General features: G+C 39.4%; 1 protein-coding gene across 4 annotated transcripts in view; it reads right to left on the reverse strand.

Annotated features, from left to right (window-relative positions):
• The window catches only part of adcy8 (adenylate cyclase 8 (brain)), a 125,422-nt gene that overhangs the window by 34,264 nt on the left and 64,641 nt on the right, over positions 1–26,517 (reverse strand). For 2 of the 4 annotated variants that reach the window (XM_078934411.1, XM_023965391.2), the window contains exons 8-13: positions 15,540–15,737; positions 12,007–12,107; positions 7,690–7,891; positions 6,345–6,434; positions 4,511–4,683; positions 567–645 (exon numbers count right to left, since the gene is read on the reverse strand). In XM_078934411.1, coding sequence (XP_078790537.1) covers positions 567–645; positions 4,511–4,683; positions 6,345–6,434; positions 7,690–7,891; positions 12,007–12,107; positions 15,540–15,737 — 843 coding nt within the window. The remainder of the gene's footprint in view (positions 1–566; positions 646–4,510; positions 4,684–6,344; positions 6,435–7,689; positions 7,892–12,006; positions 12,108–15,539; positions 15,738–26,517) is intronic. The other 2 variants (XM_078934413.1, XM_023965392.2) reach the window with 1 other exon arrangement.

The following is a 26,517-nucleotide window of genomic DNA, read 5'->3' on the forward strand; positions in this document are numbered from 1 at the left end:
ATACAATTTCTTTTACAGCAAACCTTTGCACCAGTCTCAAGGTAAAAGTAAGCATTTTGGGCTCCACCAACACCGACAACAGCGTTGTTGTCGTGGCAACAGCAAAGAGCTTGAGTACATGTTTGTGTGCCAAGTTTTAGACAAAGTTGAGGGAGTCCAATATGCTTCTTCTTCACCTGACTCTTCCTCAGTCTGCACCAGTTCTTCTCTGTTCTAGTTTTTTGATTAATTGTTCCAGTTTAGCTTTTTAGCAGCTGTTAATCAATTTTAAATTTGACTTTCGTCGGGTTCATGTGAGCACTTCACAGCCGTCTGTTTATCCTATTCTGCCATTTTCCCCTTCAGGGCGCCACTTTATGCAAATCAGACCACTGCAGAGCAGCAAGAACAGTGCTGGGTTCTTCAGGTCAGCTGCACCTACCCCTGTCATTGGAGGGGATTCAAGACTCAGACATAGAGTTCCCCTTCAGCACAAGGAAGTTCTTCACCTTTTTGGTATCACAAGGAAATGAGCTAGTGATGTTCTGCAGGACATCATTTGGAAGGGCGTAATGGTAAGTGTTTACCTGCTGGCCGTGATAAAACACGGCGAGGAGGAACATGGCCATCAGAAGCAAGGACGTCTCTTTGGTTCCCAGGAAGTTTCTGTTGAAAAAATAGAGAAAGAAGTTTTTAGATTTTTATGAACTGGTTTGCAGCAAACGTTCCAATAAGAAGAGACCGTGGACGATAGCGATGGAAATTGGTTACGATGACCCTAAAATCGAATGTGAAACTGGACTCTCGATTGGATGTAAAGCTTCTGTGTTTATTTTCAGCCAGCAGGGATTTTAAATCACAAAAATAATCACTGGTTTTCTTTCAGATTGTGTGTTCAGCTGCTGATAGAAACCTCTAGTAAGCTGCTCTCCCTCTGAGGGAAGAATCAAGGCGTCAAATAGATAAGGTGGTCCAGGAAGCAATGAGCTGAAGCTGCCGCCGCCTCAAAGCACACAAGTCCTTTATTCTATTCAAAATGCCCGCTTTCACCCCAGAATCACGCACAAAGCTCCAAACTGCTTAATCTGTACACCAGAAATTAGCTAACAAATGAGAAGAGCACGAAGACGGAAAATGAAAACCAACGAACCATGTCTGGATTTTTTTTTTTCTTTTTTTTCCCCTCTTTTCTTTATTTTGCACATTTCTTTTGCACATCTCTTTACCTGCACTGTTTTGTAAATAGCTCTTTAAATTATACCACATTTTCCTTGTTCTCTTTTTTTATTTTTATTTATATTATTCTTACTCTTTTTTTCCTGTCAGTTGTTATGGTAACGAACAAATTTCCCACGTGTGGGATCAATAAAGTATTTCTGATTCTGATTCTGATGTCTTTAGCTGTTTCCTAGGGGCCCCAGTGTGCTTTTGGGATCATGTGACCTATGATGGTGAAAGAACGCCATGTCGTATGGCCCATATACACTATTCCTATACTATAGAGAGCTTCATATTAACATTCATATGCTGATGGTGGCAGAGCTGCCAAGCAAGGCACTAACCAGACCAGCAGGAGCAAAGTAGGGTCCAGTGTTTCACTTAGGGACACTTTGATTTATGGCCAGGCAAAGTGGGAACCAAACATGCGACCTTACGATCAGAGGACCCTTGCTCTTCCATTGTATAATTTCCAAAGCACAACAATTTCGGAAAAAAAGAGAAGAATGGTCCGTCTGCTAATGTCCACAGAGACACCAGTAGATGTGTTTCCATGACGATGAAATTGGGAAAATTAGATTTATGATAATAAATTCGGAAACAGAATTTAAAAAAAACAACAACAATATCGTAAAACGTTTTTGCGCTTGGAGGAGGTTTTTGAAGGCGTATCGAAATTGATGTATATTTCGCAAAACTGCAATGGAAACCCTTGGTTTTGATTAAATGAGTCAGATAACAACGGCAAAGCACTTCTTGTTATGCAAATGATTGGATCCAATAACCACGGTTTCCCAAAATCACTTTATCCGTACCTGCTCCCACATTAAGACCGGTCTATACTTCAAATCATAAATTCATATCCACAATTGCGTGATCTAGTACATACTAATTTTGCTTGGATTTGTTGGCGACTGTCCACGATAACTGTGATGAACTTCCAAGTGGCGTTTATACTATTCAAGTAACGCAATCTTCTCCAAGATTTATTTATAACGTAAACATATTCCTGCTCTTTCACTTACTGCTGCAAACGCGCTGAGGCAGAGGAGGGTGGTGTGTGCGTTCACTAAGCAAAAAAAAGGCAATACAGAGGCAGGGCAGAAAATATATGAAATATGAAATATACTGTATCTATATGAGATATGAGATCTTATTTTTTATCTTGTCTGCTCTCTGTGTCGGAAGTTTTAAACTCCTTCAGTTAAGTTTTCTTCTTCTTCAGTGTTAAAAAGACATTTTTCTGGACAGAGTTGCTCCGTACACGCGTACTCACTTGACATAAATGTAGGTTTGTTAACGCGACTGCAGTGCGGACGTAAAAATCCAGCGCGGGTGACGTCACCTGTAAATGACACATTCTGCAGCGACTGGGGAGATGATGATGAGCGCCAGTGCTGTGGCAGAAATTTGAATGTATCTGCTGTAAATCTTTGCTCACATCGGTCACCATTTGACGTTTGTGTTTAATCGGATAATTATGACTTATTGGAAACAGTGTAATTGCGAAATTGTGTTTTTGCGCATATGTGTAATGCAAACGCAGCTAGTGAAGACAGCTCTCATGGAAAAACCTCCAAGACGTGACAAGCACTGACGGTGTTGGAGCAGTTTAAAGAACTCTGCTGATCACTTAATGCTCTGGAGCTTAATCCTGCAACGCCATGACCACAGGGGTGTGGGAAAATGTAAATGTAAACCAAACTACAAACTCATTTGTACTCTTTGAGGAAAACTATGAGAGTTAATGCGAAATTAGTTTTTTCCTTTATAAAAATAACAACTATATTCAACTGAAAGGTTGCATCTCGGTGCTGCTGGCACTCAAAGTTCTCCTTTTCATTTACTGGTAGATGGTAACTGGAGGAAAAAATGAGCATATCAAAGTCCAACTCCAACCATATGTTTATCTGTTGTAAAACTGTAACTTGTGCTCTTTTAATTATGATGATGCCATTTTTAGCCAAACTCAAGCAAGAGTTTGTGAAAAAATCGCTTCTGAGTTGTGGCATGGAAGTAAACATACGCTGATATCCCAGCAGTCCTTTGTTTACACTCTCTACCGCTAGCTTACAGGCCCTCACAACCCAAAGCTAACATTAGCACAACCAAAAAAAAAAAATACATAGCAAGGAATATTGGACAGTTTTGAGCCAGAGGTCACCTCAGGCCACCTGAAGACATTAACGGATCTCTTTGTCTGCAAGTGGATGCATCAGAATTGGAGTGGAGCAGGGAGACTTTGGCTCGCCAATGGCAATTGCTGCATCATTTTAAAAAAGTGCGGGTTTTTATCTGCTCCTGATACATCACCATTTGAAAAAAGAAATACTCTGAAACTCAGTTTAAATCTTAAAATCTTTTTGAATGAAAAATTGCCGCATTTTTACTGGAGTGGGTCTTTGAGATTTGTAAAAGAATGGTTTGGGTTCAGGCCTTAATGTTATGGTGTGATGGGGCAGCAGGGCCAACAGTGGAGAGGAGCTGCAAATGAGGCCTAGTGAGGATTGAGGGAGTCCTTTACTGAGGAGCAGACTGTAAATCTTAGTCTGAGTGTAATGTGAACACCACCCATTCTTAACTCTTAAACATCGGAAATGTCGACAGTGAAATCTAAATATATCTAGTTTTACCGATAGAATCGACTTTCATGTTTGAAAGAAATGATTAATTTTGGTCTTTCAGAGAAGAAACAAAACTTAAAAATCCTAGAAAGAAATATTATGACAAAAAATACAGAATTGGGTTGAAATTCAAAAAAAGATTACAATTTTACATAAGAGCAGCATTTTATGTCATAAAAACAAACGTCTTTATTGTTTCAGGTTTTTTTGCTATTTCAGTAACCATTGAGATATCGCCAAAGTAAACCAACATGCAAATTTTGTGCATCTGAAATGCAAAGTTTGAAAACAAGGATTTGCCTTTGGAAACATCACAATCTCCGTTTTTAGAGTTGCTGCTCTGCAGACAGCCTTCACATCCCGACTATATTCAGTGGGTTTGGGGCTTTGAGTGTCATCTTTAAGTAAAATTTAAAAACATGCTCTACGTGGTTGTGCGTTTTTAATTTCATACATTTTAATATGGGGGTTGTGGTATTTAAATTGACCATGGACCACATTCGGTTTCCCAGCCACACTTTGGACATGCCTAATTTAAGTTACGGAGTTTTGCTGCTTGCAGAACCAGTTATGATGAATAAACAGTATATTTAACATCATCTCACCGGTATTATCAACTTGTAGAACTTGAATTACTGCAGTTCAAACATGAGGTGTGCAAAGAATACATGCTTCAGTTGGTCTCTTACTCTGTGTTGTGGTGGACCGTGTCGTAGCGGATGAACAGTGAGGTGTAAAAAGCCTCCGTCAGCAGTGAGTAGATGGCAATCATCAGCAGCAGCACAGCCAGCTTCAGCACAGAGTTCAGGCGCAGGAACACGGCGCATGTGACCATCGCCAGGACTCCTGTAAACACAAAATACTGGAAAAGGCAGAAGGAGACAGTCAACTTCATCAAGAAGGTCAACAGAGCAGGACACTGACATTTGAAACATTTCATTTTTTGACAAATATTTTGTATGACCAACTTTAACCCCGTTAAGCCCACAACATCAGGGAAATTACCAAAAATTATATATTTTTGCAATTAAAAGGTTTTTTTAAACCCTCATTTTATTTTAATGAGATATAAGTAGTATAAATTATGAATTGTAGGGCATTTTGGTAAGTTGTTTGCTCACAATTATGTTAGTTTAAGACGCCAAAACATTGGCATGGGTGTTCAGGGGAAAAAAGACTACCCACTTCTTGTTTTTGAGATTTCATGGAAGAAGCCATTTTAAAAATGAGCAGGAAAAGCCCTTCTACTGCCCCTAGTGGAATGATGAGGAGCTACAGGGCGGAAAATATGGACCAAGTTCTAAACAAAGGGGTTTTAAGGAAAGTATGGATCATGCTAATGAGATATGGGTCTCAGAAATGTGCATCAAATGTGATACAAATGATTATGTAAGGGTAAATGGCCGACGAAGTGTGCATTATCAGGAATTAACACACGGTGTGGAAGCCTGAACTGTCCGACAGGAAGCGGATGCACACTTCGAAGGCCATTAACCCCCCTTCACCATGATCATTTACAAAATAAATAAATATTCAATCAGTTTTTAGTAGTTTATTCTTGTAATTTCTTCGGTTTGGATCACTTTTGTAACTATTTGTTACATAGTGTGGCGCCGTGACAACATGGCTCAGCCAGCACGGATCTCAACTGCAGTGGCAAAGAAAAGCAATATACAATACAAAATAGAAGTTTGGACACACCGTCCCATTCATTTGAATAAGAAGGTGTGTCCAAACTTTTGGTCTGTACTGTATATGCTGATCGTCCCGATGGGTTAAATAAAGCATCAGTTTAGAGAGAAAGTTCACCTCTTACCGCTTGTTTTTGCTGAGATGATGAAGCAAAAGTTTGTTTTAAAGAAGCCATTGCAGTGATATAGAACATTTAAGTTGTGACCGGAACTTCTTTTTAGGTGTGCGTTTTCCCTGTGCATTATCACTTTTTAATGCACACCCAGCAGCCAATCAGAATCGAGTAATTACCTGGACCATGGTATAAATAGGGTTAAATAGCTATTTCCTATTATAAAACATTTTTTAAAATGGTATGTTCTGATATTTTGGTCTCTGTGGTATAGTGGAGTATGAAAATATTGCATAATGTAAATATTGCCATAGATTTAGCTTCCATCACAAGCTTCCCTGGTTTTGTTGCAACTAGAAAGGTCTAAATGTCCCCCGCAGCTCTTATTTGGTGGCAGGAGCTTTTTTAGACCTTAGGAGGATGTTTGTGATGAATAAATGCAACCACACATGGCTCTGAATCAGAGCTATATAAATGGGGTTCCTCCTCTAACTCCATCAATCAGCTGCACATTGTGTGAGCAAAGGAACATAATGGATAAGTCCTGCATGACGTTCTGATGGCTCCATCACTCGCCGTTGCCGCAGGCGGAACCGCCTTCTGGGGGCCGGGCAGTTGCCTGGGATGCTTAATTTATCATTTTTGCCTCCATGCAGAGGAGGAGGAAACACAACAGATGGACTCGACCATGAAAATTCGAAACCTGCTTCAGCCAGTACCTCTGGGTAGAAGCAGATGTCTGGGATGGAGACAGACTCGTTGTACGTCTGGTTTCTGAAGTTGCTGGACTTATCGAAGTCACACCACAGCTGTGGGAAACAAAAGGCTGGTTATCACTTCAGCAACAGCTCTGTCACACATTCTAGTCAACACCATTTTTATCATCTGTTATTTTAGGTAATGTTTTGCTAGAGGTGTCTAAAAACGCACAAGATTTAAGTGAATATTTTTCATTTTGCTGAGAAAAATATGAGAAAAATCATAGTTTCTAATTAAAAATAAAATAAATTAATGAAATCACAATTAGTTAAAGTGAATCTTAACACATGAATTGTAGCACTAATTAATTCAGCCACATAAAACTAAAGCTGTGTGTAATAACAGTGTTTTAACAAACTCATTTGACAGTTTGAAATGTTTCAAACTCCAATGAACAAAGACCAACTTAAATTAAATTAAATTAAATTAAATTAAACTGATATTTCCAGAACCGTTCCTATTTATCAAATCTTCTAAATTGTTTTTGTCTTCGATTGAAAGGGAAAAAAAAACATTCCTGGGAACTTTCTTTCCTGCCCTTTTCATTCTAAGAGAAACCCCGCCCACTCTCTTTTATTCTACAGGGTGGGCGTGGCTTCCCATGAAACTGAGGTTTAGGTCAAAAGTTACAAAATGTACATTTTCCTTCATTTTTTTTGAAAGTTTTAGCACTTTTATAAGTGAGTTTATGATTTTTAGGTTTAGAAATCTTTAAAACAACCAAAAGGCCTGACAAAGTTCTGCTCATAGTAGATCTTGTGAAAAAAAACAACCCAAAAAATATAATTTTGTTGGCTAGCTCAACAACTTTAAAAAAAGAGCTAGTTTATGTTGACATTGATACACAACCTAGACTAACAATAAACGGTTGGTCCTTTGCTGTGTGCAAACTATCAAATATACACATTAAAGCATTAACAATTTTAGAATTTTAATATGTGAGCATATTTTTATGATTTTACCCAGTAAACTCTGTTTTTTGATGTAGTATGACTGCTTAGAGGCGCAATGAGCTTCATCCATTATGCGTCCTTGGACAAGAACCTTTGTGCTACTGCCTCTGCAGCCACAAGGGCCCCCAAGTCTGGGTCCCCCTATGCTGGTTCCAAGCCCGAATAAAATACAGGGTTGTGTCAGGAGGGGCATCCGGCATACAAATCTCAGTGAAAGCTGATTTGCTGTGCCGACTCCTACAGGGATGTGCCAACAGGAGAATGCCCCTCTTTCATGTCTAACCTTGTAAAATCTAATTGCATTACAAACACAGAGCATTCATACTGATTGATTGTTGAGTGAGTGACTCACAATATTGATCATGGCTGCCAGGAAGTTGATGAGAATTGAGACAAAGATGATGACGTTCCGTGCAGCGTAGGTCTCGTTTATCCAGCAGCAGGTTTTTCTTAAGACCAGTGGCAGACACTTGTAGTCCTCTGCCGTTGTAACTAGGATCAAGCAGGAATGGAGGACGATGAGGATGGAAAACTGGATCGCCATGGTAACCTTGCTGCAAAAACAATGACAGGTGTGCAATTCAATTAAAAACTTTAGTTTCCCACAAAGAAACACGACATCCAAGCCAAAGCTATTTAATCATGCAGATCTGTAGCTGTATATTAAACACTTCCTGAGTTACTACAATGCAGACTTTCTATGGAAGCTTTAAAAAGAAGGAACATTTTGGAAATCCATTTTTTTTACATCTAAAACAATGAGGATTTAGTGAAAATAGACAAATGTCTTTTCTCAATTGATTCAAAGAGTAAAACTTGCATTTTTACAAAGAATCATAACACATGGATTGAAATATTAAGCCTTTATTCCTTGTAACTATGATTATTAAGGCTTGGATGTGATGAAAATGTAAAAATTTGTGTCTGGAAATTAGAAGACTGGAAAATTTTAAAGCTGGAAACTGGTGGCATCACGCACTAATCATGTAATTAACCCTTTGGAAGTCTGTTTTTGACTTTACCTCTGTATTTTCAGTTTGACTAGTTTGCTTACCTAGTGTCATTTTAATCTGCACAACCTCATATATTTGCCATTAACTATATTTTGTCATTTCTCCATGTTGTATTAACAAACTAAAGGTAAAACCACGTAAAAACAAAATAATTCCTTAAGGAAAAAAAGACATCATTTTGCTGGCGAAACCCAATCAACAAACAGTTTTTAGAAGATAGAATGAATGTTTTAGGAGTAATTTTTTTTTTTTAATGAAATAAAATTTCACGAATAAAACAAAGAATTCACAGATTTCTTTTTCGCACATAAATAAAGAGTTTCTGTAGAGGCACATAACAGGTTTCACACCTCCATGATGTGACCTTTCTGTTTTCATCCAGGCAGTGACTGTACTTCAGTCTGTCTGGGTGACTGCAGCTTCCAGGCAGCCCAAAAGATTCGATTTTTTCTTCTGGATGATCTGCTGTCCATTTGATTGATTTATTCTGGAATTCTGATTTTTCCCCTCCAGCTTTTCTGTTTTATTTTTTTCATACATTTTCCTTATTATGTCAGTGAAATTTAAAAAAAAAAAAAGTCTTTTGGAGTCGAGTTTGATCCAGCTGGATTTCAGATCTCCTTCTTGGCTGGAATCTGCCCGCAGTTGGAGGTGTATCTACGTCCTCTGCATTTAAACTGCTGGCCTCCTGCTCCTTATTCTCTCTTTCAATAAAGTCACAAAATATTGAAATAAGTAAAAGTTTATCTAAGATGTAGTTTTATCACAGTCATCTCAGTATTGCTCTGTATGATGCCCTAAGGCGTCTATCAGTTCCAAAGGGTTAACTTCAAACATCTGCAAAGGTTTGAAGAGCCTTTAAATGGCCACGGAAAGTGATGTCATCAACAATCTTCAAAAGCTCCTTCAGTGGCAGACTGTTACACCCCCCATGCAGGAAGGAACGGTTCAGGAGGTCATTCATCCCAACAGCTGTGAGACTGTACAATGCCACAGTTTAAAAATGCATGTACAAACCGGTTTTTCATACATCCATAGCTCATCTGTATATTCTGTGTCTTTACTTTATTTATTTAATTTTATTATTAGGCATAACATGTGTTATGTTGTAATAGTGTACATAATTTATTACTTACTTACTTTTTACTTTTTTCTATTTTTGCACATTTTTTGTATTTGAATACTTGCACATTTGGGAACACCCCTCACTTTTGCACATTGCTGTCACTTTTCTTTTCTCTGCTCTTTGGAACTGCTGTGACAATTGAATTTCCCCAATGTGGGATCAATAAAGAATATCTATCTATCTAAGAAAGACAAACTGCAAGAGGTCATTGCTACACAAGCTGGTTGTTTACAGAGTGCTGTATCCAAATATTTTAGAAAATGAAAGAAGAAGTGTGTTGGGAAACGTGCATCAGCAAAAGTCTTAAATGCAGCTTTGAGAGAATGGTGAAACAAAAATCTGTTCTTGAACAGATTCTATTTGAGATTTTAGGGGAGCATCCCGCTTCATATCCCAACAGACTGTATGTACTGTACCCCACAATCCCTCCATAATAACCATATCCACCTTGAAATAACCGTGAACAGGACTTTGCATTGCTGCAGATCAACATCAAGCTGCTATTGTCTAGAACACCTGTGTACACTGAATTTCTTATTTTTGTTTGGTCCTTGCTGTGTTTCTTCTTGTACTGATGTTGCACCTTGGTTATTTATTTAGTGGGTATATATTTGTTAAATTTGAGGGTTTTTTTCAGCTTTGAAATAATTAGGGTGACTGTTGATGCTCCAAACGCAATTTCAGTGTTTTATTGACAATGACAAATAAATGAATGTTAAATCTTGAAATGGGTTAAGTTGCTTCTGCACCAGAGACACCGTTAGAAGTGTCTTTCCTGGGCTAAAAAGAATACAAACCTCACTGTTGGTCAGTGGTCCAAAGTAACGAAACAAGTACATTTTGTATTTTCTTTGAAATTCAAGATCTCAGAGTCCTCTAGACCAGTAGACCTTGAGAAGAATGTCTTAAAGAGAAGGCTTTTCTCTAAGGGAGAGAAGTTTTCTGAAATGCACAGTCAATGTAGCCGTCAACCAGGAGATTCTAGAGCACTTCACCCCACTTTCTCCTGACAGGCTGTATGGATATGGTGATTTTATTTTCCAGCAAGACTTAGAACCTGCAAATACTGTCAAAGGTACCAAAAGCTGGTTCAATTATGATGCAGTACCTGTGCTTGATTGGCCAGCAGGCTCCCCTGACCCTAAACCTGAAAGAAAATCTATGGGCTTTTGTCAAGAGGAAGATGACAGACAAAAGACTCAACAATGGAGATGACCCGAAGGCAGAGCAGAGCAAACTGGGCTTCCAACACACCGAAGAACAAAACAACAGGCTGATAGCTTGGAAAATCACATTTTTTGAGATGTACCTGTGTTATGTTATTACTAGTGCAGACTTTTGTATGGTCTAAAATTTAACCAGCATTTTATTTAATGTTGTTGATAAATCTCAACCGTCGTTCTTTATACATTTTTTATACAAAATATTAGAAACACATGTTTATTTTTGTATTGTACATGCTCAGAAAATGCAGAATTGCTGTTGCTCTTGCAACAACATTTGAAGTGAGCCAAATCTATCCACGGTGATATTTTATGATAATTTTACATCTTGGTCTGTAAAGTCTTCCAGGCATCTTCCCCAACCTGAACATCCAACTCACCACCAGTGATTGGTAGACAGCTCCGCCCCTCTCTTTATCTAAGTTTCCAAAACACGGTGTCAAAGGCCACCTGGAAAGACCACAAAGCTGAACATCGACCTCCTGCCTTCGGTGCACTGATGGACACCCTCAGTGGTGTTTGTTATGGACAAATTAAGAGGCGCAGAAGTCAAACAACAGAACCCAACCATGGTTAAGATCAAACCATTTGAGGTCCCACTGTTGTTATCTAAGGGCGCATTGTTGTCTCCCAAGAGGACACTGGAGTATGCCAATTGGGAGCCGACCAGCATCCATTCCATTCCAGACCACAAGTACTTTGAAGTGCTGTTTGACCCATAGGCCAAAACCACAGACAGAGACTTATCCTGAAGGTGCAGGGATTAAACCCTCTTGCCCATGAACAACGCTTTGTGGCCGAGCTGGGGGCTCATGATAAAGATCACGCAAGCCCACTGCCTTTCATTGTGAGCACCTCAAGAATGAGGGTGAAGGTGACCATAACCATATCCAGCTAATACCTCTCAACCTCAGGCTACCTCCCTCCGAATGTGATAACATCCATATCCTAAAAGTGTAATTCCATGACTAAGAGTTGGGCCGTTGAGCCACATGCCTTTGACCGCAACCCAACCACATTGCACCAGCCCCCCATATGGTCTTCTGATGGAGCTGGACGCACAGAGGTGTGATTCCATGTCATCCCTGTAGGCTGGACCTGACTGGGGGCCCATGGGAACAGCCATTCACTCCATCTTAACTTAGAAAATCTATATAAATGCAAATTAAATATATTCTCTGTTTTTTCAATGTGCAATTGGCATTGTTGGCATTAAAAACTATTTGAGTTTAACACGTTAAAAACGTGATAAAGCTGACATATTACAGTATACTTAAGTAATATTTCCACAGTGTCCTTCCTCTTACCTGGCAGAGGGAAGCAGGCATTGAATGGTTGTGATGTAGATGAGGACAATGAAGGAGCAGACCAGGTTGGACTTGAAAACCTCGTCCCGCATCTGCGAGTACTGCACAGTGAAAGGAGAAAGAGAAAGAAAGAAAGAAAGAAAGAAAGGGGGGCAACGGGAGACAAAGTGAGGGGCAGATGGAAAAACAGGTTTTTCAGACAAACTGAGAAGACTGAGCAAATCGAAATGCACCGAACACGTGGATGCACGGCCACAGAAGCATGCGACAGGTCAAACACAAGCGTTAGAGAGAGACAGGAGCTGGTGGGTTAGCTGTGGCGTCCTGGGGAAGGTGCAAAGCTGACAGACACGATGCTAGCTGTGTGCCTTTAGCTGTTAGCTGACACATAAATAGAGAGCAGTGTGGTTAAAAAACAAAACAAACAAAAAAAACGGCCAACTCTGGAGCTAAACCTGACAGCCTACATGTCTTTGAATAATTTTACAAATCTTTTACAACTGCCTTGATGTGAAAACAATTTGACTTTAACATTTTGTTATTATTTAAATCTTGAATTGAACTTGATCTTGAACTTCATTAGCTTCACCCTTTTAAAAATGTAGCTGGATGTGTCCGAATTCCTTCATTACTCACTACATAGCGCACTATATAGCTCACTATATAGCGCGTTGGCCATTTTGTAGTGCTGTCCGAATCTGCAATTCCAAAATCGAGTGCCCTAGAAATTTCCCAGAAGTCTATGCGAAAAACCAGTATGCTCACTAGATTGGTAAATATAGACCACAATGCATTGCGTTTGAACAGTTTTTGCAAAGAAAATGTATTTAAATGTATGTTTTAAATAAAATTTTAACGTTTTCATCTTCAGAACACAGTGGATTCATAAATGGTCGCCGTGAAACACTCATATCAATTAGATTTTCACTTTGTAATATAGATGATGTCATATTCGCTGTTTAAAAAAAACAAAAAAGTAGTGCTGGTGGTGTCTGAATTGGTACTACTGAGGGCCTGTTCACACCGGGACGAATTTCGCCGGCGATTTTCGCCGACGTTTAACGCCTCGTGACTAAACAAAGGGCACCAACGAGAGTGTGCACACCGACGCGAAAAAACGCCAGGCGTTAAAGCGTCAAAAAAAAACAACGCCTCGGGTTCGTTTTTTTTTTTCGACGCGTCGCGTCGAAATCTACTCGACCAATGAGAATGGCGCTTTTGCTCACGTGTCTGGAGCTTCTGAAGTTACAGTAAAACACAACTTGGGGGCGCTCAAACACAAAACTGCCTTTCTGAGCACACATACCAGCGAAGAAGATAGACGCCAAGTAGCGTCTACACAGCCGCGAAGCAATAATGACGGACATTCTAAAACATCCCCGAACCAAGCACCAGTTGGAGCTACTTGTGCTTGAAATATTCATGCTTTCTTTGTTTGATTCTGACAAGCGCGTAAATACTTGCTCTCTTCTTCTGAGTGAAAAGCGACTTTAAGAAGCGTAAAGTTGCGCAGCGCCACCTTGTGTACAGGAGTATTTCTGTTTTACATTAAGCGCCATGTAATGTCAGGGAATGAAATTGCATGTTCACTCCACTCATCGTCAGCGAAAATCGCCTGGGTGTGAACACAAAAAACGTGGCGAAAAACGCTGGCGAATAACGCCTGGCGAATATTCGTCCCGGTGTGTACGGGCCTTTAGTCCCACACTGTATAGTTCTTTAGTAGTTATGGATTAGTGTTGGAATTTCTTACATAGCCTTTCTTTTAACACTTTCTTTTAACACTTAGGGAAAGAAATGCCATTTAACCATTTATTATGTATGTAAAAGTATTAATAATGCATTTTAACAACAGTATAAATGTTCTTAAAAATAGTCCACTGTTTATTTGTCAAATATTTTCCTAAAATAAAAAAGAAAACCTAGGTCAATTTGAAATGGTAATTTTTCGTCTAAAGTGGAGTATTATTGGTCTATTTAAAAATCTTTCACTGAGAAACATGGTTTGTGTCTCCACTGGGGTTCTAACAGAAAGGGCTGTTGACAAACGTGGGAATTAGCATTTCCTGAAGGGAGTTGTGCCCTAAATGGTGACTGCAGAATGAATCACCTGTCTGGACCTAACTGTGTCACTCATCCCAGTATCAGACTTTCCACCTCAGTAACCACTGCTGCCCCGACCTCACTGTCTCTTTCTAAAAAGGGTGCTGGGAAATTAGCAAGAGGATGTTGCACGATTTGTCACAACTTTGGAAAAAATAAAAATAAAAAAGAAGAAGATAAAACCAAACAAAGAGGATGAGGGAGGCCAACATCATTTCACTGCACATTTACTGAAGAAGTTTAGAGGGAAACCAAATAGGGAGAGAGATATGTAAATAAATGAGAATTCTGGGAAAGTATCTAAAGTGGGGTTGGGATTTAAGGGGGGAACACAAATGCAGGGGACAGAAGGCCAAAAACTAAAAATGGTAAAGGTGAAATTAATTGCAAAACCAACCAAAAGCAACCAAAATGTTCTGATTTGACCAAAAAACTGTCAGGCTCTTGTAACTATCTGTCAAATATGGCAGAATATTTGTTATTTATTGAAGAAATTACAAGTTTTTGAAAAGACTGAACTCTTGTTTTTGAGAAATGAGCCACTAAAGAAGTAGCTTGTCTTAAGATTTATGGTATTTTACAAAATTACATAAAAAAACTGTTAGTACATAGATTTATTTTGTTACAAAAGGTTTTTCTTTAAATTAGATTTTAGTTTAGCACTAATTCCATCAATTGTAAATGTTCTATATTTTGAATTGAACAATTTCCTATAAAGTGACTATGCAAAAAGGGTTTTTCAACAGTCAACACAGTGTGCAACAATAAAACCTAAAGGAAAAATAAACTTAGCAAAAAACTGTAAAGAAATAATTGCTCATGAGCAAACTATAGAAGGTTTGGAAAAATAAGAAATATAATAATCACTATTTTCTTTTCATGAATTAAAACCATCTTAAACATTATTAGAGTTAAAGAGATGATTGCACAACAGTCAGAGACATGGAAGTGCCAACATTTATTTCTTACATTTTAACCCTTTCATGTGGAGAAAGGAACCGACAATAGAAACTAAGTTGATGTTTCTACAGACAAGTCTGTTAGTTATAAAGTTTACCAATGCTTTTGATTACAAACCTCAGTTAATTATAATATAAAATACTAATAGATGATTTTCAATCATTTGTCAATATCACTCCGTTTCTATATTAATACGGTATTTTCATAAGATCTGAATAATTGGGACTTTAAAAAAAAAAGGAATAAAACTATTTGAAGTGGAATAAATTATTTATACCCTAATTTATAGCTAATTTTACAGTGATATGCAAACTATTTTAAAAATTAGCCTTTTGTTTTTTACTTTGACAGGACCAAACTTAATTATCTTTCTATTGTTTCAATGGAATGTAAAATTGGATCTAAATAAAAATAAACAGGGAAAGAGAAAGGAAAAAAATAAACATGTATCTGTCTAAAACCCCAGCTACCTTCTCTTCCAGGCTGGAGTCTTTAAACATCAGTGAGAAAGGCTTGATATGCTCTCTTCTCAACTTATCGCCACTCCGTAAGTCGATGGCGCTCTCTATTCGCTTGTTAATTTCCTCAGGACCAGAGTGGACATGCAAAGCTTGTGCGAGATGGTTTGGAAGCAGATTTATCGAATTTCTCGTTAGGGCAGCCAGAGTCTAGAGGGAAAGCACATGCACATAGAATGAACCTGCTTGTCCCCCTTTTGTTTCATTCAAAATACAACAAAACAAACAAAAACAAACAAAAAAAACGACACACAGTTACAATCAGTTACGTTCATGAAAGAAAAACAAGGGCAGGGAGACAGGGAAGACCAAAATGCAACATCTGCTGCCGTCATGCACATCCCATTCACTCTTGCAGAACATCTGCGTTGCTCTGATGTTAGTGGTGAAAAAGCTGGGAATTATGCACAGTTTTTAACAAAGACAGTCTCATGTGCTCGGCTGGGATCACAGAGGAGGGGCGGGAGGTTAGAAAAGAAAGTCAAACTCATAAAGCGTGAAACGATGGACACAAAAGCACATCTGGGAAAAAAATAAATAAAAGTGCAAATGTTTGTATGCAGCCTCCTCAGTGATGTCAATCCTGCAAGAAAAAAAAATTCTTGTGCAACAAGGGAAAGCTGTTATTCCACCCAAACGCATGTGGAAACCACAAGACAACTCCATTCCACGTTCACCTTGTGGTTTTAGCACTAAGGTGCTTTCATCAGCCACGGTGAGGTGGTTCTGAAGATGTATCTAATCGGAGCAGCAGTGATAATCCTCCCAATGTCAGAGATCTGCTCTGTGAGTGGACTGTTCGGAATGAAAGGCTTTTGCTGAAAACGGTGGAGATGTAGAACAATGAATATGAAACAAACTGAGTGGCCCAAGTGTCAACTCATTAGCCTTTTTAAAAATAGACTCGGGAAGTGCAGTAAAACGGAAATCATATCATAAGAAAAGGGAGCAGCTTTTCTGCCACCAGAACAGTTTGAACTTCTTTAATTGAAATCCTGAAAAGCCAAGTAACGACAAGCGGAGGAGGTCAGCAACCTCAAGTCAGTTCTGTGGAGAAGACCGCTTCAGTATTAAATGCCGCATCATCAAATGTTTCTGCTTTCCAGAATGTTTGTGAGAAAAAAAGCAAACTTAAAGATTCAGGTACAACTCTCAGCATCCACCTGACCTTTAGGCAGACTGTGTTCTACGCTGATAATCCATTGTTACCATGAAGAATATGAGAAACAACAGAAAAGGAAAAATGTAAGCAGACATAAAACAATTACACAAAATGACAACAACCCAAACATGGATAAAGCATGTAAAACATGAAATAATTTGGCATGAAATTAAAAAAAGAAACCATTAGGAAATGGTCATTTCTAAAAAAAAAAAAAGAATTAAACAAAAGATACATGTAAAAATTATTGACAAAAAACAGAATCACGAGACAATTTGGAAAACATAAACACATACAAATTGCATTAAATTTGTGTTTTAAGTAGTAGTCTTTTTTGGCTTTCCCTTTTTTCTCATGTCTTCAGTAATCAGTGCTCAGTTGAAAAAATCATGAATTCTAAAAAAAAAATGGAGATTACCTAAAGACAGGGTTCATACGGTCATGAAGAACCTGGAAAAGTTAGTGAAAAACCGAATATTTGTAAAGTTTTGGAAAAGCTTTTTTTTATGTTTTTATTTGTATAACTTAACATCTAGTGCTTTTCAAGGAGAGGTATCAACTGTGGCGACTGAAAGACCATGAAACGCAAATTGCAGACTTTGCTCCAAGTCCGTCCACACAAGCAGCATGAGAGTTTTGATCATGTGCTCGTCACCATATCACCAATCTATTTTGTTCTTCACACTTTATCCACAAACATTACAGAGCAAACATTGGATGTAGTGCTATTGACCAGCTTGAACTGTTTAGTTATTTCTTTTATTTGTGAGTCAACCCCGACAATAACACCCGGCACAAAGCTGCAAAGTTTGTAGGTAACCTGCTGGACGTTGTGGGTGTGGTCAACTTTGTCGACCTCGCTAAAATCTTTTGATTTTTGCTATAATCTTTTTCAGAATTGGCCTTCATATTTTTTGGACTACAACAGTTGTAGTCCTAAAGCTACTTTATTGACGGTTCCTGTCTGCCTCTGCAGCTTCACCTCAAGGCAAACGCCTTCTGTAACTGGTTTTCTGCATCACCACAGAGAAAAATAACCAGAACTACATCCAATGTGATGTTTGTGGACAAAGTCAGTAGGATGAAAAAGCAGACTGGTGATAATGTGACGAGCACATGAACAACTGTGACACAGACACTTTGTGGCTTTTCCACTTTTAATTGCAGCTCATCTTATGGTTTTCATGAGCAGACGAGCTTAATTAGTTTGTAGTTCTTTGCTATGGTTGTTCACTGATTCTCGAGTCACGACAAAACATGTTTCACATAAAAAAGTATTTTTTGTGGATAAAAGTCATTGATTTAAAATGGATTGACATATGTTAGACCTAACGGAATTGTGAATACTGGTGTTATGTTTTAGAATAAATAAGTACTTTTTTTAAAGATTTATTTTTTGCTCAAATGTATGACTTGATTAGGCGCTCTATGTTATTTTGTTATTATCTTGTCCTCGGCGTTAGGTCATAGTAGTCAACAGCACTGGAAAACATTAGGTCCTTATAATTGTGAAAACAGTTACCGTATATCAAATTAAAGATGAGGGTTAAAAATGTATAAAACAATAAATATCTTGAAAATCAAAACATTTTTTGAACAGATTCAGATTTTGTCCTGACCCTCAAGAATCAGTGAGAAAATCACCCATGTTTTTTTTTCTTTTTTTCTTCTATTGAATGCCGTACGTTTCCATACGTTAATGTAGTTTCCTTCATACCAACAGAAAACGCCCGTTGATGCCGCGGCTGAAATATTAACGGCATGTCTTGGTTTGATTCAGCGGCGCAGACTACAATAATCTGACTGAAATGTGTTTATTTTTAGTTTTGGAAATTCTGTGAAAGGTTATGGAAAAGTTATTGAAAATCACTGCTAAAAGTAAAAAGCGCACGAACCCTGTAATAAAAAAGAAATAAGAAAACAACATTCGGATGCAATCTGCAACTTCACCATTAGATGTCCTAGCAAATCCCACTGATAATGTTTTTTGGGAAAACCAATTACAGATGTTAGATGCAGCTTCAGAAGTGGAAGGAAATATAAAAACGACCGGCTTTGCTACATATTTCCAAACCCTTCAGCGTTTAATCTCACATGCATTATTTAAGGAGCTCCAAATCTCAACGTTGTTAAAAGAGCTTCTTTAAGGTGGAAATCCAGAGACTTGAAGCAGAATTAAAGAAACGCTGCACTTCCTTGAACCAAGTATTGATAATTTATCGTCTTTGGTTTCTTCTCACTGTCATGAAACGGCTTCTGTGTAGGAATGTAATACTTTCATCTGAAAAGGTTTTCAACCCAGTAATGACATGTTTTGTGTGCACTTTCCCTGGAATTCGTTCAGGCGCTCGCTCCCCTTCACTCTGAGAGCAAACTCAGGTATGAAAGTTGAGACACCAATGGAAACTGGTTTCTGTGCAGAGCAAAAGCGCGTAGCACAGACCTTCTAGCCTGGATAAGATGCCCGCCCTTAGCCTTTGACTCACAGCATGAAGACTTGCAGGGAGCAGAGCGATGAGCCTCGCTGTCATGATTGCTTTTGGCGTGCGGATCCCCAGGGACGCGTACAGCCTAAAGGCCACATGCCTCCATCTGGCATTTCCCTTCTTGATTCTGGCTAGTGTGATGCATCCACAAGCAGTTGGTTCGGCTGTGCGTGGGCGTCGAAACGGCGTAACACGAGTTATGAAGAAATATGCAGCATATGATGGGGTTTGTGGGGGTGGAGAGGAGTGCGGCAGGAGGATGCACGAAGCTGAAGCTCAGCGATGAAAGAGGATCTGTGTGACGGATGGATAGATAGCACAGAGCCTGAGAGAGGAGTTCAGAGCGGCGCGCCTGCTTGAGTTACATAAAGCACAAACGCGCCCGAGGACCAACACTGTCGAACGACGTAAAATATGCCAACATTCATTCAAAGGGCCGTCTTAAACCCCAAAATTCTGACGCTTAAAGATTCATCTCCTCTGCAGAGCTGAAGTCAAATCCAAAGAGAAAAATATCCTGTTGCTCAGGACTTTTGATGAAGAAAAACAACCAATTCTGAGGAGGAGCGTGATGGTGCTGTGCATCGTGGGGGTCAGGAAATATGCAGCGAAGCATGAAAGCTGCAGAGGCAGAGCCGTGCAGAGAACCCCCACAGAGCCGGCGGTTCCATCATGCGGGACTGACGGGTTCGGGTTGTGACCAGTGCAGGACAGTAATCACAGTAATGGCCGTCTTGTGTGGGTTCCTCCCAGCAGGAGTGGACGGTGGACGTCTGTGACCCACAGGTTCCTCTGACGAATCAACGTCAAAACGGTTTCCCCATTTAAAAGGCTTCTACAAAAAAGAATACGCTTGTCGTAGCATGCTAACTGTAAAACTACCATGATAGCGTGCTACTTAGCATGTTAGCAGCTTTAGCGACACAGAACAAATATGTACTGGGTTTTTATGCTAAGCGGTAATAATCTCAAGCAGTGCAGAGACAGAGCAACGTAAGTCCAAAAGAGGGATGTATTGTGGGAGATTAAAAGAGAACCATTGCTACCACCTGATATTGTTACACCACTGTTGCTAACTCCTCACTTAGCAAGGTGGCTAAAAAAAAATAAAAAAGTCGCTAAATGACGCCAACGCCTAATTATCTTAATGTTTCTATAGACTTCTTTAGGGAAAAATCATAAGACAAACAATAAAGCAACACAATAAATGTGGTCTTCTTTGCACAGTGATCCAAAAGACACACTTTGGCAGAATCATTTTGGTATTTTGAAGGACAGGACGTGATTTATCTGCACTTTTAAAGTGGCAGGGTGTAGGTCGACCTCTGCTTGACTGCAGCTGCGGAGGAGCCAACTGAAACACTGAAGGTGGAGCCTGCTTTGGGGTGGGCGGAGCCTCATGGCAGCACCCGCTCTTACTCCGAGAGAGCAAAAGTGGCAGAGCAAAACATGCTTTAAAGTTTGTCTCCAAACTCCAAGAATAGTCGCTAGATTTGTCGCTAGTGGCTTTTGTGAACCTGAGTTGCCATCGGGGTTTGAAAAGTCCGTCTATGACTTAACCAGCTAAAAAAAGGAATCACAGTTCTCACTGTTGCCAACTTTCTCGTAATATTTAGTGATTTTCCAATCCCCATGGCGACTTACATTCTGGTTAGCGTCAAATTTAGTGAATTTTCCTGATGTCACTGGAATTTTTTTTTGGCACTCAGACATTCAAACTTGAAAGGACGTTTTGTTCTGCTATTCCTGATTCCATCAAGGAGAAGCAGGTGTTGTTGCGAAGCTCCACCCACCCCCCAGCAGTCTCCAGAGTCAGTGTGTCAGTCAGCTCCTCCTCCAGTTGCAGTAAAACAGAGGGACATTTTTTCGGGGGTAAATGACTCACACATGATGTCACAGTAGATCCCGCCCACTATTCTGGGATTTTTAAATAATTTTTATGTTGTGTTTACATCTTACCTAAATAAATTACACCGCCAAACACGCGAATGGTCAAAACGAAGAGCACATATAAAGTTATCGGCTTTGCTCCAGTACTGCAGCTCACAAAAGTCATGTTCATATCCCTGATGGTCAACAGCAGGTAAGTGTGCACACCTGCCAAACAAAGAGGACAATTGGAGAAAAGCAACGATTGTGGACCAAACAGCTCAGTGTGGCTGTGATGTCTAATTCCCAATTTAGGGTCCATATGCTGCGGTTCTGGTACTGTAACGTTTATGGCCTGCCTTCTTTTTCACAACACTTTTAATTCCCCCGCAGCCCACCCTGATGCTTCACTTATCCCACTTTAATCTTTTCTGACTCTAAAACAATATCTGACCAACAGGCGGGGACGCTGAATTTCATCAGTGAGCCACGACATGAAAGACACTTCAGGACTCCGTCAGTGAAGCCTTTGATATGCAAAGTGGCTCTCTTTTGACTCTGCTGAAAGGCTTTCATTGTGCCAGAGACAAAGAAGTGGCACTTTTCAAAAATAACATTCCTCTGAACCCAAACATACGCTCACATTAAATCCTTTAAGCCCCTCACAGAGCCGCACCGGCTTATGCGTTCGCTCGTCTTCATCACTGTGCGCAGGGAGGAAACGCGGAGTTCACCGTGGAACCAAGTGCATCTGATGTGGGACTGAAACACAGAAAACCACTGATTTTCAACATCAAGCCTTGTCAAGGGATTCACAAAACCTTCAAAAAAAAAAGACTAATTCCATAGACTATTAATTCATACAAACACCGGCCTCTGTGGTCTGCGGGAGGCTGAGCATCCTGGAGCACAAGCAGCAGGCTGCTGACGAGTCATGGACGATGATGGTGAGGGAACACTGAGTCCTGGCCAGGTGGCACGCAGGACGCAACAGCTTTCATAGCAGGCTGGATATGCAAATCCAAGCCGAACAGATGCCCCCCCCCCCCTGCTAACTTTTGGTAGAAACAGCATTTATCTACAGTGTTAACTATGATGTTTAGCCCTCTAACACTGGAGGTTTAGCTGCAGTGTTGACAATTTTTTTACCATGAAAAGCTGTTTTTCTCTGCGTCAGAATGAGTTAAATCACAATGATTGTGGGAACGGCCAATGGTATGCTCCAGTAAGTTCTAGCGTGTTGTTTAGGTGTCACAGGTGACATCTATGGTGTTAAAGGGTTAACACATTGAGTTAGTAATGCCTTTTTTCAGTACTGGAGTGATCTAACTATTTACGTTTTTTGTTTTTACAATGCGGACGAAGATTCTTATTCCTTAAGGTGGCTTTGTTTTTAAGGTTAAGTCATGGCAGTTGGACTTGAAATCTTTTTCCTATAAACATTTCTTATCCAAGTCTGACAGGTGCAGGATTCCGTCCACATTTGTATCCTCCAGGTGAAACACCCTCAATGTTGTTATCAAATGTTATCGGCTGCACTCAGTCATATTCTGATGAAGTTGGAAGTAATACTAACACATTACTTTTTAAAAATCACTGTTCATCCCCAAGAACAGGTTTGTCCTTTTTGTCTAAGTGTTTGGTTTAGACCCAAATCTTACTCTGCAGCTAGAATTGTTGTTTTATGATGACCCTTCATGTGAGAAAATGCTTCAAAACTTACCATATTTCCCAGACTATAAGCTACTACTTCTGTCAGCAACTTTTGACCCTGCAGCTTATTCAATGATGCAGCTAATTGGAGCGCTCCAGCAGCCTCAAAGTGGAGACCGCCTGCATAATTCTATGTCCAGCATTAAGCACAATTGCTTTGACATACTTTCAAGCAGCCAAACAGCATGGACACAGCTTCAGCTCTGAGACACTTCAGTCATGGTGCAATAAAAGAAACACCCATGCTCAGCCGCATCCCACAATCCTTTGGTGCCATTAGACCCAACGTGCACGTGACCGCCACTACAATATGACGCAGCTTTCAAGTTAAAAGCAATCGTTAAAAGTAGTGTGAAAAAATCCACCATCACCAACGGGTTTGGAAAAGCCGGTCTGCTACGTGCCAGAAGTTTCCTTCACTGTTGTGGAAGGAAACTTCTGGCGCACGCACTGCGCAGAGGCGCACGCAGATCGCGTATAGGTGCGTGTCGCGCGCTTATAAGTGACTGCTGCTCTCTTTTACTGGTATGTTTTTTTAACCAGCCCTGTTATTTCCACATTGCTGCCGTGTTACATGTGGAAGGAGGGGAGAGCTGCTCTCGCGTTCCGCTGCAGCTACCCTGCTCCTTCTTAAACATGCACGCGGTTTCAGCACATATACATCCTCAATCTACAACACAGTGTGGCGAACCGGGGGTTAGCCCTGCCTTAAACCCCTAAGACTCATGGGAAGTGGGGAATCTGAGTGTGAATTTCCACACCATAACTGAGGGAGCTGTTTGCTGAAGTGAGTTCCATGCTGTTTGCCAGATGTGGGTGTGTACAAATAAAGAGGTTAAACTACTATTTACCCCTTCCTCTCTGAGCCCAGTGGGGTTTCAGTGACATGTCAATTGGATTGCCACAATATTTGGTTTGCATAGAAGTGCAGCAAGTGTTTGTAAAAGGCAGTTAATTCTCATTAAATCGGGTGTGCTCTATAGCCTGGCAATTATGGAAAATGGAACATCTGTGGGGCATTTGCTGTGACGACCACACTGAAGGATCTGGGGGGTATTCCAGAAAGCAGGTTATGCTAGCTCCCACGGTAAATTTGAGGCTAAGGAAGATGATAACCTCAGCTTTTGGTTCCAGAAATGGAAGTATGTTTCAGGGTATGTCAAGTTGCCATAGCAACTCATGCTCTGATCATAGCCTGGTCTGGAGCAGGTTTAGTTGAAGGTTAGTTTGTTTTCAGAGAAGTGAAGCAGCATGGCATATCCATTTGAAGATGATTTAGTGGATGAAGAAGCTCAGATAATACTTTTTCCACCATGAGAGGGTGATAAGACCACATATGGATGTTGGAAAAATAAACTTTTTTACTTTGATCTAACTTAATTATTTGCTTTAGTTAAGATAAATCAATTCTTTTTAAAGTGAGCTTAAAAATAACACATAGTTATCAGACGGTTATTTTACTTTCATTCAAATTAATTCAATTAAGTAGGTGTAACTTTGGTGCTGCTGTTAGATTAGCACCGCAAGGGATTGTGGGATACCAATCCCTTTGCCTGTCTGGATTTGGGTTTAAGTGTGGGTTTTTGTCCAAATGTGTTTAGCTGTTTTACTGTGTTTTGTCGAGTTATTTGTCCAGTTATGTTTAATTCTTTCAGCACCATGAGTGAGAGGGAGGAAGAGGATGAGGAGGTTATTTAGCAGCCGTACTACTTTGCAATATAGGGTTAAAGTCAGATAAATGGTTAATGAATTCATGATGCAAATCTGTTGTTTCTTTGAATTTATTGTTATAAAAATGAGAATGAGAGTAAAAGAAGTACAACAAAAATTAAGATGGAAAAAAATTGAATTGAATTGGAGTAATATGACATTTAGTTAGACAAATATGTAAATTTGAGTTGTAAAAAATAATTATTGAATTGGATAGACGTAAGAAATTAGGTTAAATAAATATAATTCAATTACTTGTTACCAATTGAATCAATTCATTTAAGTTTTATAAGTTGTGTATATATATATATATATTCATATATATATACACATCACAATCTAATTTGAAATGAGATAGAAACTCCTGCGTTTACTTTGTCCGTTCTTTTTCTACAAGCAGAAACTCTTTCTTTTGCTGATGCAGCCGAATTACTTTTTTGATGGACGTATAATCTTCATACGCCGTCATTTACATCTCAGACTCCGTCTCACTGAAATATAGCGGTCTCTTTTTTTCTCCACTCGTTTCCATGGTGACTCCGGAAATCGGCGATCCATTGAGAATGTCTTTATGTACTTGACATGCACGTGCATTAACCCAGGGTTACCAAGTCGGGCGTAATTACGCTAACTCATATCCGGTGTTTTGGAACCGACATACCCAGAGTAAGCAAGTTCAGGGGGGTATTCCAGGAAGCATGTTTAAACTAGCCTGACTTTAAGCCTGAACTCTGGCTGAAATCCGCCTGAACTCGCTTACTCTGGGTATGTCGGTTCCAAAAGACCGGGTATGAGTTGGCGTAATTGCGCTCGACTTGGTAACCCTGGGTTAATGCTCGTGCACGGAAGGTACATAAAGACATTCTCAATAGATCGCCGATTTCCGGAGTCACCATGGAAACGCGTGGAGAACCAAAGAGAGCGCAATACTTTCGTGAGACGGAGTCTGATATTTTAATGACGGTGTATGAAGATTATACGTCCATCAAAAAAGTAACACAGCTGCATCATCAAAAGAAAGAGTTTCTGCTTGTAGTAGAAGAACAGACAAAGTAAACGCACGAGTTTCTGACCTTATTTCCATTTTCCTTGTGACGCATATATATATAACTTATCCAATTTTGCCACCTTAAATGAAATACTTCTATTGGTAACAAATAATTGAGTTAAATTTAATCAACCTAATTTCTTACGTCTATAAAACTCAATAATTGTTTATACAACTCAAATTTATGTATTTATCCAACTAAATGTCATATTACTCCAATTCAATTAATATTTTTTCCATCTTAATTAATTATATTTCTTGATCTCTCATATGTCTAAGTTTGAGCCGGCAGATATACTCATTTTTAGAACAATAAAAAGGACGGGGAAAAAATTGCACGTTGCACTCAAATTCATTAAAGAATTTTCCGCCTTAATCATTACCTTATAAATCTGAAGGGGTGCTATATAAACTCATTATCCTCTCCTTCACTCTTACTCATGGTGCAGAGACATAAGCACAGTAGGACAAGATAACTCAGCAAAACATGGCAAAACACAGTAAAACAGCTAAACAACTAAAAAAATTTGGTCAAAAAGCCACACTTAAACCAAAATCCCTCCAGACAGGCAAAGGTAATGGTATCCCACAATCCCTTGCGGTGCCGATCTAACAGCAGCACCAAAGTTACACATACTTAATTGAATTAATTTGAATGAAAGTGAAATAACTGTCTGATAAATACGTGTTATTTTTAAACTGACATAACAAACAAATAATTTATCTTAACTGAAGCAAATAACTAAGTTAGATCAAAGTGAAAAAGTTGAATTTTCCAACATCCATATGTGGTCTTATCACCCTCTCATGGTGGAAAAAGTATTATCTGAGCTTCTTCATCCACTAAATCATCTTCAAATGGACACGCCATGCTGCTTCACTTCTCTGTAAACAAACTAACCTTCAACTAAACCTGCTCCCGACCAGGTTATGTTCAGAGCA

Source organism: Oryzias latipes, chromosome 17 (assembly GCF_053564925.1).
Source record: "Oryzias latipes strain Hd-rR chromosome 17, Olatipes_Hd-rR_3.1".
Lineage (NCBI taxonomy): Eukaryota > Metazoa > Chordata > Actinopteri > Beloniformes > Adrianichthyidae > Oryzias > Oryzias latipes.